Raw genomic sequence first — 12,375 nt, forward strand, 5'->3', positions numbered from 1 at the left:
ATCGTGAGGGGGAGGGGCGCACCACACGGCAGCTGTCAAACCTTGAAGAGGGCTCACACCCCAAGAATTTCGCACCAACGTGCTGAACAGGCCGCTGCCGAGACTGAAAACCGTATGGCTCGTTTGGGAGTACAGCCAGCCCCCACCGGAGTGAATCTGCCCCAACTGGGACCACCCTCCTCCGAATGATCCCCCGATCCGCCCACTTACTGCCCGGCCTGCACCCAACGATCTCGCCGAGGATTTCAGCCTGTTAGGCAGCACAGCCTGCTCACATGCGGCTGCTGTTGCAAAAGCAGACAGCTGCCGGTAACTTTTTTTTTTTTTTATAACAAAGATTTAAAGGCCCAGACACACAGGAAAGCACAAAAATAAAAGTAAGGGTACTTCCCTGTCCTAGGCAGGTGGAGGGGCTTCGGGCCCACCGAGGGAACCAGACCACTGGCTGTGGTCCTGGGGTCGCGGGCTGAAGCAGGCCAAGGGCATCCAACCCCCCGTTTGCCCAGCTCAACCCGAGGGATGACCCTTCTGCAGGAGCCTGTCACCTTGGGGAGCAATTTTCCTTAAAATATCCAGTCAGTCAGGACTGCAGGGTTAGCACCTCTACCATCTGCTGGAGGTAGAGAAATACTGAGGGACTGCAGGTGGCACTCTCGTATATGTGGCAGTGCCCAAAGTTTTGTTCTCTACCTCCATCTGCTGGTAGGGATGAATAAAATCCGCTTGTCTGGACTGATCTGGGTATGTTCAGGAATTCACGAAAGTTACCTTCATTCTGACTTGACTGGAGGGTAAGGAATTGGCATGGGCTTCGCCCCTGTGGGAGCAGTCGGACTCGCTCCTACAAGAACCTTTTTGCTTTGTGTCAGTCTTCTGTCAGACCTTCGACAACCCTGGACGACAGACTGTGGCAAGCACCAATCTGCTTCATTTGTGGCAAGTTCAATGGACCCTGTTTGACTATACCATAGAATTCCGGACTCTGGCTACAGAGTTCTCCTGGCAAGAAGATTGCCTCCGAGCCATTTACCTGAACGGACTATCTCCTCAGCTTAAAGATGAACTGGCAACCCGTGAGCTTCTGTCTTCCCTTGAAGACCTCATCGATTATTGCCTCCAAGAGCACCATTGGGAGGTTTGAACACCCGGAAGTCCACCTCGGAGCGCTCCCACTCACCACCTACCACGAGTCCCGCCTCCGGCAGGCCTCCCTCGCTTGCAAAAGCGGAAGAGCCCATGCAGTTGGGCCGTGGGTGTTTGTCTCCGGAAGAGTGCCTCCAGCAGAGGCAGTTGGGCCTATGTCTATATTGTGGAGCTTCAGGCCACCGTCTCCAGACTTGTCCAGTCCGTCCAGGAAACTATCGGGCCTAAGTTCAGTAGGGGTCCTGAACTTAGGCGCTACTTCTCCGGCCCCTCAGTTGTCTCTCCCAGTAATGTTAACCTGGAACTCCCATTCCTTCCCAGTCCTTGCTCTGATTGATTCCGGAGCAGGGGGGAATTTTATTCTCAAGGATTTAGTTCAGTTCCTGGGTATTGCTACTCACTCCCTGGAGACCTCTTTGTGTATTGCATCTATTTATGGTGAGCCGTTACCCGGCCAGATTCCTTGATATCCGAGCCAGTTCATCTTCTCACTGGTGCTCTCAATGTTGAAGAGGTGGAATTCCTCATCTTAGAAAAATCAATTTATCCAGTGGTCTTGGGGTAATCCTGGCTCCAGCGCATTCCTTTCAGTTTGATTGGGGATCCCTCCAGCTCATTGAATGGAGCCCAGCTTGTCATCAGACTTGCTTGAAAAAGGTGGTACCACCTCCTGCAGTTTCTCTAGCGACCACGTCCTCCGGCATTCCAGCTCCTTACGCAGACTTTGAGGATGTCTTCTCAAAACAGAATGCTGATATCCTTCCGCCTCTCCATAGGTTTGATTGTCCAATCAAACTTCTACCTGGTACCACACCTCCTCGAGGCCAGACTTACCCTTTGTCACTGCCCAAGAGCCGTGCCATGACGGAATATATCTGAGAGAACCTGGCTAAAGGGTTCATTCGACCTTCAACTTCTCCCACCGGAGTGGGATTTTTCTTCGTCACGAAGAAGGTCGGATCCTTAAAGCTGTGTATTGACTATCGCAGCTTAAATGCCATAACTTGTAAAGACAAGTATCCTCTGCCTCTGATCTCTCACCTCCAAGGGGGCTTCCATTTTTACTAAATTGGACTTACGTGGAGCTTACAACCTGGTGCGTATATGCCCTGAAGACATCTGGAAAACGGCCTTTAATACCAGGGATGGGTATTATGAATATCTGGTAATGCCTTTCGGCCTTTGTAACGCCCCTGCTGTGTTTCAGCAAATGATCAACGAGATCTTCAGAGACCTCCTGTATGTCAGTTATTGCATACCTAGTTGATATTCTTGTCTTTTCTAAGGACCTGGCTACTCGCTGTGCAGATGTTCGTACGGTCCTCCAACATCTTCGTGAGAACCATCTCTTTGCCAAGTTGGACAAGTGCCTTTTTGAGCAATCTAGTCTGCCCCTCTTAGGGCATATTATTCTCAATGAGGGTTTTCCATGGACCCAGAGAAACTTAGAGGAATCCAAGATTGGCCCCAACCATTCCTAGAGTTCACTAATTACTACCACTTCTTCGCCAATTACTCTACTCTGGCGGCTCCCCTCACGGCTATGACCTGTAAGGGCCGTGACACTCGGAACTGGTCTCCTGAGGTCCTTGTAGCCTTTCAACACCTTTAAAGGCTTTTCTTGTGGACCCTGTCTACGTCACCCGGATCCTAACTGCCCCTTTCTGGTCGAGGTGGATGCCTCTGCTTTTGGGGCTGGGGCAGTCTTGAGCCAGCATTCAACATCTGGGACCCTGACTCCATGTTCCTTTTTCTCCCGCAAGCTATCCCCTGCAGAACAAAATTACAGTATCGGGGATCGGAAGCTACTTGCAATTAAGCTTGCTTTAGAGGAATGGCACCCCTAGCTAGAGGGCACTCAGCACAAGTTTACTATTTTCACTGATCACAAAAACCTCGAACACCTGAGTCATGCCCAGCGCCTCAACGTTCGCCAGGCCCGCTGGGCCTTGTTCTTCTCCAGTTTTAATTTCGAACTCCGGTATCGGCCAGCAGAGAAGAACCTCCGGGCTGATGCCCTGTCTCGCTCCTTTGAACCCGAAGATGTACCCAAAAAGTCTAGTCACATTAACGATCCGCATGTATCTGCTTATCTGCAACTTTCCCGGTCCCTGCCAGGAAAACAATTGTGCCTCGTCGCCTTTGTGAGAGTCCTCCGATGGGCGCATGATTCGAAATCCGCCTGTCATCCAGGATGGGCATGACAGCTAGCTTTACTCCAGCGATTCTTCTGGTGGCCTACCTTGGCCATGGATGTCAGCGCGTATGTTGATTCCTGCAATACCTGTGCCCAGCAGAAGCCCCCGGTTGGTCAGCCCTAGGGCCTTCTCCAGCCACTTCTTGCTCCGGAAGAGTCGTGGACACATCTTTCCATGGATTTCATTGTGGATTTGCTGCCATCTAAAGGAAACACTGTTATATGGGTCATTATTGACAGGTTTTCTAAAATGGCCCATTTTGTTCCTCTGCCTGGCCTACCTTCTGCTCCAGATTTGTCGCACCTTTTCTTTCTTCATGTATTCCGCTTGCATGGCTTACCCAAGGACATAGTCTCAGATACAGGACCCCAGTTCATAGCCGCTACTGGCGTGCTCTATCTGCAAGTTTGGCATTAACATCAGCCTTACCACAGCTTACCATCCACAGGCCAACGGTCAAGCAGAACGTATGAACCGTTCCCTGAAAGCCTTTCTACGTGCCTATATAAATGATTGGCAGGAAACTGGGCAGAGCTTCTCCGTTGGGAGGAGTTTTCCCATAACTCCCACATCGCCGCTGGTACAGGAGTATCACTGTTCACCATCGTCTATGGTAGGCAGCCATGGTCTCCACTTCCTATCCCGCTGGCAGTGCCCTCGCCAGCTGCGCAAACCACTGTTTACGCTCTTAAAGCCCTTTGGAATCAGACTAATCTTCGGTTGCGTCAAACAGCGGCCTGTGCTAAGAAGTTCACCGATACCCGTCGACGCTCTGCTCCTGAATTCCTTCCTGGTCAAAATGTCTGGTTAAGTACGTGATACATCCACCTCAAGATACCCTCTCAAAAATTTGCACCTAGATACAGTGGACCTTTTCCAGTCACCCGTCATATCGGACCTGTCACACACCAGCTCCAATTGCCACCAACTCTGGGTATCCACAACACATTCCATGTGTCACTACTGAAGCCGGTGATTCTTTCTTGGCTGTCTCACACGGTACCAGAACCATCTCACCTGGTTGCTGAATCTGATACTACTTACAAGGTCCATGTCGTTTTGGATGTCCGCCGTAGGGGTCGTCGGTGGGAATACCTCCTCTCATGGGAGGGTTACGGCCCAGAAGAAAATACTTGGGAGCCAGCTCATTACATCTTGGATAAAGGCCTCCTCCTGCAGTTTCATCGTGCCCATCCGGGCAAACCCAGTCCTCCAAGAGGGGGGCGTAAGGGGGGGTACTGTTGCATGTGCCAGCCGCAGCAGGCCCGCGGCCAAGCCCTCTTACCCTCTTTTGCCTGCTCCACTGTCTGGCTCTACTTCCCTCGTGGCCGAGGGCCGCTGCCTACAACCTCGGGCCACCTGTCTCCACGATGGATGTCCACGCTCCGCGGCAGGCCTCCCCATGCAGTCCGCGGGGAGAAGCCGCCGTCCTGCACCGCGCCCCTCCCTAGGCGCACGCATCTCCTATTCCTTTAAAGGGGCCATGGCCCCGGATGATGACGTCACTGGTTCCCGGTATATAAGGCCGGGCCCAGCTATAGTTAGTTGCCTTTGCAATAGGTCTCCACGCTGGTCATGTACTTCGTTGCTTTCTCTGGTTCCTGTATTGGTTCCTCTCCTGGTTCCTGTCCTGTCCGTGTTCCTGTTCCTAGTTCCGGTGCTATCCCTTGTTCCTGCGTTACTCTACTTGTTCTACATATTGACTCCTGGACCTGACCTCTGCTTTGCCTGACCACACTATTGATCATCTCCTGGACCCGAACTCTACTTTGCCTGACCACGTTACTGATCATCTCCTGGACCCGATCTCTGCTTTGCCTGACCACGCTTCTGATCATCTCCTGGACCCAGCCTCTGCTTTGCCTGACCACGCTATTGATCATCTCCTGGACTCGACCATTGCCTTGCCTCGGCTCAAGGGTCCACCTCCTGCGCAACAGATGCACTGGACCCTGCGGTAACAAATCCATGTCCAGTAGAAGACAAACAGAGATCTCCTCCAGGAGTCTTCACAAATCCACACACAAAGAATGCCTGGGCCAGTCCAGCGCTACCAGGAGTATTAGCCCCTTGTAGCCTTCAATTTTGCATATTATCTTGCCCAGCAATGGCCATGGAAGAAAGGCATAAAGCAATCTGTCTTCCAGCCAGACCTGTATGAAGGCATCTATGCCCAGGGACCACGGATCTCTCCTGCGATTGTAGAATTGGGAAACTTTCACATTAAGAGAAGTCGCCAGCAGGTCTAGGAACAAAAGGCCCCAGCAATCCACAATCAGCTGAACACCTCGATGACAACACCCATTCTGTGGGTCCAGACTCTCCCTGCTGAGAAAGTCTGCTCTTATGTTGTCTTTTCCTGCAATGCGAAAGGTTGAGATTATCTATAGCTGTCCTTCTGCCCATTCTATAAGCTGGTCTATTTCCTGCGACACTTTCTGGCTCTTGAATCCTCCCTGGTGATTGATGTAGGCCACCATCTTCGCGTTGTCCAACATCATACAGACTGCTTAAACCTGCAGCCTTTGGCTGAACTGTAAGCAAGCCAACCGGACCACCTGGGCTTTCAGGCAATTGATGTTCCAGAGGGACTCCTCAGCATTCAAACGCCATTGGGCCATCAGCTCCTGACAGAGAGCCTCCCAACACTGGAGACTCGCATCTGTCATGAGTACCAACCAGGACGGGGAGAACAAGGAGACTCCCTTTCTCAGATGAGCCTTCTGCAGCCACCATTGGAAGAGAGAGCAGATTTCCATCATCAAGTGGAACCAAACCAAATAGTCCTGAGACTGTAGGTTCCAACAAGATAGTAGAGATTGCTGAAGAGGATGCATATGTGCCAAGCCAAGCACCTGAAGATAGGACCACACCATTGGGTGTATAGTCTTCACCAACTGACGCACCTGAGACATCAATGTCTGAATCCAAACTTCCGGCAGGAAAGCTTTGTCCTACCTCATGTTGAACCCAACCCACAGATACTCCAATGACTGGGATGGCTGAAGACTGCTCTTGGCCAGATTCATCACCCAACCGAGCTCCTGCAACAAGGAGATCACCTTATGTGTCATCAGGTGGCTCTCTTCCCGAAACATGGCTCGAATCAGCCAGTCATCCAAGGGCGGGTGCACCAGGATTCTGTCTCTTCTCAAGGCCACCGTTACCACCACCATAACCTTGGAAAATGTTCTGGGGGCAGTGGCTAAACCAAAGGGCAGCACCCGAAATTTAAAATGGCTCCCCAATACCGCAAAATGTAGAAAACGTTGGAGTTCCAATCAGAAGGGAATATGATCTATGTTCCAGAGGGTGGCCATGCCACCCTTAATGTGCTGATCTTGTCTCTTCTTGGAAGCTAAACAGGGTTGGGCCTGGTTAGTACTTGGATGAAGGTATGCCTCAGAAAGATCCAGGGAGGTCAGAAATACTGACTGCACTGCCATTATCACAGTGCCTAAGGTTTCCATGCAAAAATGAGTCACCTTCAAATGACAGTTGACCATTTTGAGATCCAGGATAGGACAAAAGGAACCCTCCTTCTTGGGCACAACAAAATAAATGGAATATCGCCCCATACTTTCTTGAGACTTGGGCACCTGAACCAAAGCCCTCAGCCCAATGAGCCTTTGAACCATAAACTCCAATGCCTGCTGCTTCTACTGGGAGTGACAAGGGGAAACCATGAACACGTCCTGAGGAATACTACAAAATTCCAGTGCATATCCTTCTCATATCATCTCCAGGACCCACTGGTCTGATGTGATCTCAATCCACTTCTAATAAAAGAGAGAGAGGCGTCCTCTTATCTCTTGTTCCCGAAGGTGGATCGGCAAACCTTCATTGGGAAGCATTGGGAAGCTTGGGAAGGTCTGCCACCCGAGCCCGCTCCTTTCTTGGGCTGTCTGGGATGAAAGGACTGAGACCTACCAAAAGGCTGAGTCCTCTAAAAGGTTGACCCTCTGCAGGGACGAAACCACTTGGAACCCCGGAGATGACCCCTCATGCCAAATGGGCACTGCAATTGTTTCTTATCCTCCGGCAACCGAGGAACCAGAGATTCACCCCACTTACTGGCCAGTTGCTCCAACTCGCTCCCAAACAAGAATGAGCCTTTAAAGGGCATCTTTGTAAGATTAGCTTGGAGGCTGCGTCAGCTGACCAATTTAGCAACCAGAGCTGACACCTGGCTGCTATCACTGAAGCCACTCCTCTGACCGACAAAATCACAGCCTGCGTCTGCTAAAAATGCAGCAGCAGGCTCCATAACCGCTATGGAATTCCCTCCAGAATCATCAACCTCCTGAGAGAGAAAAACAGACAAGATCATGCCACTAGAGCACAATAGGAGGCAATCTGCAAAGTCATCGCTATTGCCTCAAAAGCTTGCTTAGGGATAGCTTAAATCCTCCTATCATGCACATCCTTCAAGACCGCTCCTCCCTCCCTCCTCTTGTCCGCTTAGAGACAGCACATACCAGTGCATCCACTTTGGGAAAACGCAAACGCTCTCTCACAGCTGGATCCAGAGGACCTTCCAATGTCCAACCCCCTTTAAAATTTGCCTCTGGGGCGTCCCATTCAAGATCAATCAATTGCCGAATGACATCCATCGCAGGGAAAAAACAAGAGGCTTTATGCAAGGAAACCAAAATTGGATTCGTCTTCAGTTCTGACTTCACATCCAAACTAGGAATACCTAGCTGTTTCAAAGTGTGGGAAATCAGGGCAGCAGTTCATCTCTATGAAAGAACCGCAACATGATTCGATATGATTCCAGTCCTAGAGGAATTTCCAGGGAATCAGGATCTGCCTCATCAACAGTGCCATCCAGGTTCAGGTCAGGAATACTGGCAGGGAGCCGAGGCAAGCTCTGGTGCTTTAGCATAGGACTGAAAGAGGGAGGGGCCACCGGCTGAGGGTCCAACCTGACAGAATTGGATGAAGCAGAGGACTGCGCCTGAAAAAAAGCTTGTAAGCTTTGAAAAAATTCCACTCAAGAAAAAGCAACTGGATCGAGACCAAGCCCAGAAAGAACTGGAGCTTGGCCCACAGAACTGCTCTCTCCTGCAGAAGAGCCAGTCAAAGGAAAACCAAGGTCTGGCATCCCTCCAGCCACAGCCGTAACCAACCCATCATCAGAATGGGAGGAGCCAAGCTTAGCAAAATCCGAGGAAGACAACTCACCATGAGTGTCTGAACAGCACTGACACATGTTAGAAGCCAGGTCAGACTCAGAAGCCCTAATATGATAGGCCACACAAAGAGAAAGGCACTTAGGCTTCTTGTTTACTGGCACCATAGCAGTGGTAAACGCACATCTGAATGGCTGACACTCAAAAATTTATGTGCACAAAAATTAAGCGCCGAAGAAGTAAGTGCAAAGCACACACACAACTTGTGCACCAAGTTAAAGTGTTTAAAAACAGTTCAAAAGTTGTGCATGCAAAAGGCGTGCCCAAAACCGAGCGCACACTGCATGCACAGAGCCGACGCACTGTGTACTCCAATGACCTGTAGAGGGCTGCAAAGCCCGCCCAGGAGTGCGTGAAAACATTGCCACAGTCTAATACGTGGAGCAGGAACAAATGTCAGGACGGTGCACTGAGCATGGAGCATGGAGACCGGAGGAAGTCCTAAAATCTCCTCTAACTGTCTCTGTTTCTGAAGGTAAAACTTTGTTTTTTTGTTAAATAAACTTACCTAAGCTCAGCGCTTAGGTTCAGCTGCGGGGAGAGAGGGCATCTGCCATCACTGCCATGCTCGGCCTCCTGAACCCACTACCTTTCAGCTGAACAAGCAGCTAAGTCCATGTCGGGAAACTCAGCTACCAGACCAAGGCACACCTCTGAGGAACCACGGAAATCACCTCAGGAATTCTCAACTGGGGGTGAGACCTTTTGGTATCACCGCAGGAGAGCGGGGCTTTCTTTTCCTTAAATCAAATTTCAAATTTCTCCTTCCAAAAAAGAAGCAATCCCCATAGGGAGATACATGTCCACCATCTGCTGGAGATGGAGAATACTGGCAGGCTGGGGTCACAGCAGGAGTTTATATATTGTAACATCAGCTTGCTCCATCTCCATCTGCTGGCAGGGGAGCATAACCCACTGATCCTGAGTCCATCTGGTCCTGATCCCATCTGTCTACATGCTAGGAAACCAATGATTATTAAGACTTGGAAGGTCCAGGGAAAGGGGTGGGTGGAACTATTATACACCAACAAAGTGTTTTGGGTTTTTTTAACCTTGGGGTTGTGGCAGTTGGGATACTAGATCTGGGGAGCTGCCAGCCCTGTTTTGTATAAAAAGGAGGGAGGTGTTAGGGGGACACATTATGCCCAGAATGTTTTGCATTTTGATTTGGGGGTGGGGGGGGGGCTCCATTGTTATGGGAATGGAGCCCCCTTCCCCTTGGATTCAAATCTGCAAAAATCTAGTGTCTTCCCAGGCCCCTTCCCCACACTCACATCAGAAAAGAAAAGATTCTGGTGATCTGGGTTTGCATCCTGATCTCCGAATCCCACTACCCTACCTGTAAGGTGACTCATTGGTGTATAGTAGGGGCCTGAAGTGCCCTCCAGCTCCGGTCCAGTCAATGGGGGAAAGGGGAAGGAATGGGGGGGGTTTCCTTGTGTTGGGGCAATTTTATGAAAAAGGAGAGGGGTTTAGGGAGGGGTTTGGGAAGAGGGCAAGTCATTGCTGTGTGGTTTGAAAACATGTTTTATGAGGGGGGGGAGTCCATATCACCTCAGAAGGCAGTGGGGGTCTTTTTCTCAGATTTGAGGGGGTGGTTTTTGGGCCAGGTTCTTTAAAAGTTCCCGTGGGCCCATCAGGGACCCACGGTAGTTTCCCGAAGCTCCCTTAGGAAAATAGCTATATCTCCCTCATATACGATAAAATAATGGGGCAGATTTTTTTCTAAGTCAGCCACGTTATTTTATTAGCATAGGATTAGGTATTCATGAACTGCTTTGCATGGATTTGCAACATTCATATATGCAAATACCATGCAAAGCAGCTAATTTTCAAAGGGATGGGTTTTAGGCTCCAACATCGTGTGTTGTAACTATATTGTGGCTTAGTATATCTAAGCCTAAGTTAGCTGAATAGCATTGCTCTACCCTGAATGCCCTTGGCCATCCCTGACTTGTCTAAGATTTTAGTTGGATAACTACCTAGCCAGAGGTTTGGTGAAACCGGCAGGATTTTCCAAATCCACTGATTGTGCAGCTAAGTCTGGAACTCAGTTGGACAAACACTTTGAATAAGGACCGTATATGTATACTCTCTGTGCTTACCTAATGGTTAAGCTGATGGGTTCAAGTGATCCATCTACACGAAACATGAATACTTCTGTGAACTCTCCCAGCAAGGAAGAGCTGAAAATGATCTGGATCAATTGATGGCCACCTGGTAAAATAACTCCTTCACTGGGGTTAAACATGAAACCAGATCCCAAAGCAGTTAAGGGCGGCATAAGGATAAAGGAAGCTTCAATGTACCCTTTGTTTGCCAGAATTGCCTGCACCAATGAAAAGAAAAGATTTAAATCAGTAACATTTAGATTTTAGATATTATTGCTCAAATGTTCAGATTCTGTATTATATTAAAATATCCACCCATAGGACATACACAATTTTACTAATAAACTTCCTCAAATACAAATAAAGCTAATTCAAAAGTTATTGATTACTTTATTTCAAATTAAAATGAATACATTTCCAGTCTCAGCAACACTTATAGTAACCTTGGTTCTCGAACCAGATAGAGACTGGCTGATGAGACTTTTCTTTAGACACAGATTAGAAACCTTTATGCAACTTAAAGTCTTTCCAGATGTTTCAAGACAAACGCAAAAAAAGCGTAAACAGTTTCGTTAATGAGATCTCAAGTTCAACAAATAGGGGGTGTCTTTTTCCTTAAATTCCCTTGTAAATGTATGGTAAAATACCAAAATAATGAATTTATATTTCTATACCCTCCTCAGTTGACACAATTCCTGATTGTTAAAATTCCACCTGCCAATCTTTCTGATAATCCCTAACTGCAATAACTCGTATTCTGTTCACAATAATGTAATAAGGCTAATGCTTCCCAACTGTTTGTAGCCTTTCTTTTTTTTTGTTATTATGTAGTAATACATTTCTTTGGATTGTGTTCTTGAATCTCTCCAGTATTTGAGGACTTGTAATGGTATTGAATATAACTGTATGGTCCTATAAATGATGGTGATTTAAGTATTTTTGAGTTTAGATCAATATTGGTTTTCTGTCAAGATTTGTCTTGTTCATATTTGTAAATGCACAAATAAAAAATAAAAAAAATAAAAAATGAATACATTTCACAAAAGAATTCTAAAAATTAAAGTAAATTTAAAATCCCATACTATTCCTGTTTTTTTTTAATAATTATTTCTTTATTGATTTTAAATCATATTTACAAAATAAACATGATAATATCCAAGAAAAGAGAGTAAAGATTCCTTACAAACAAAATAGAACACAACCACACAAAATCCTTCCAGTCCTCATTTAGGAGCCGCTAATTAAAAAAAAATAAAGAAAAATGAGTAAACAGATTATATTCCATCCCTCCTAATCTAATTTTACTATTTCTCTTCAATCTGTTTTATACATGATAAAATGTCCAGGTGCAGCAGGTATACAAATATAAACTTATTATCCTGATATGTAATCATACATGGAATTTTAAATAATATGATGCCCCTAGAGATTGGACCTGAGTTTTTAATTGGAGAAATTGTTTCCTCCTCTGCTATGTCTCTCTAGAGATGTCAGGAAACATCTGGATTCTTTGCCCAAAAAATAGGGGGAGTCCTCATACTTAAAATATTGTCAATGAAAAGCTCTTTATCACTAATAAAGGCAAAATATACTATAAGAGTAGATCTAGTAGAAATTAGAGATGTGAATCGTGTGATCGATCGTCTTAACGATCGATTTTGGCTGGGGGGGGAGGGAATCGGATCGTCGCGTTTTTTTTTTTTTTTTTTTTAAATCTTGTAAATCGTA

General features: G+C 47.5%; 1 protein-coding gene across 1 annotated transcript in view; it reads right to left on the bottom strand.

Annotated features, from left to right (window-relative positions):
• Positions 1 to 12,375, bottom strand: part of HYDIN (HYDIN axonemal central pair apparatus protein) — a 1,819,717-nt gene that overhangs the window by 1,514,234 nt on the left and 293,108 nt on the right. The window contains exon 12 of the mRNA XM_029609235.1: positions 10,642 to 10,865. Within this exon, the coding sequence (XP_029465095.1) occupies positions 10,642 to 10,865 (224 nt within the window). The remainder of the gene's footprint in view (positions 1 to 10,641; positions 10,866 to 12,375) is intronic.

This window comes from Rhinatrema bivittatum, chromosome 7 (assembly GCF_901001135.1).
Source record: "Rhinatrema bivittatum chromosome 7, aRhiBiv1.1, whole genome shotgun sequence".
Taxonomy (NCBI): domain Eukaryota; kingdom Metazoa; phylum Chordata; class Amphibia; order Gymnophiona; family Rhinatrematidae; genus Rhinatrema; species Rhinatrema bivittatum.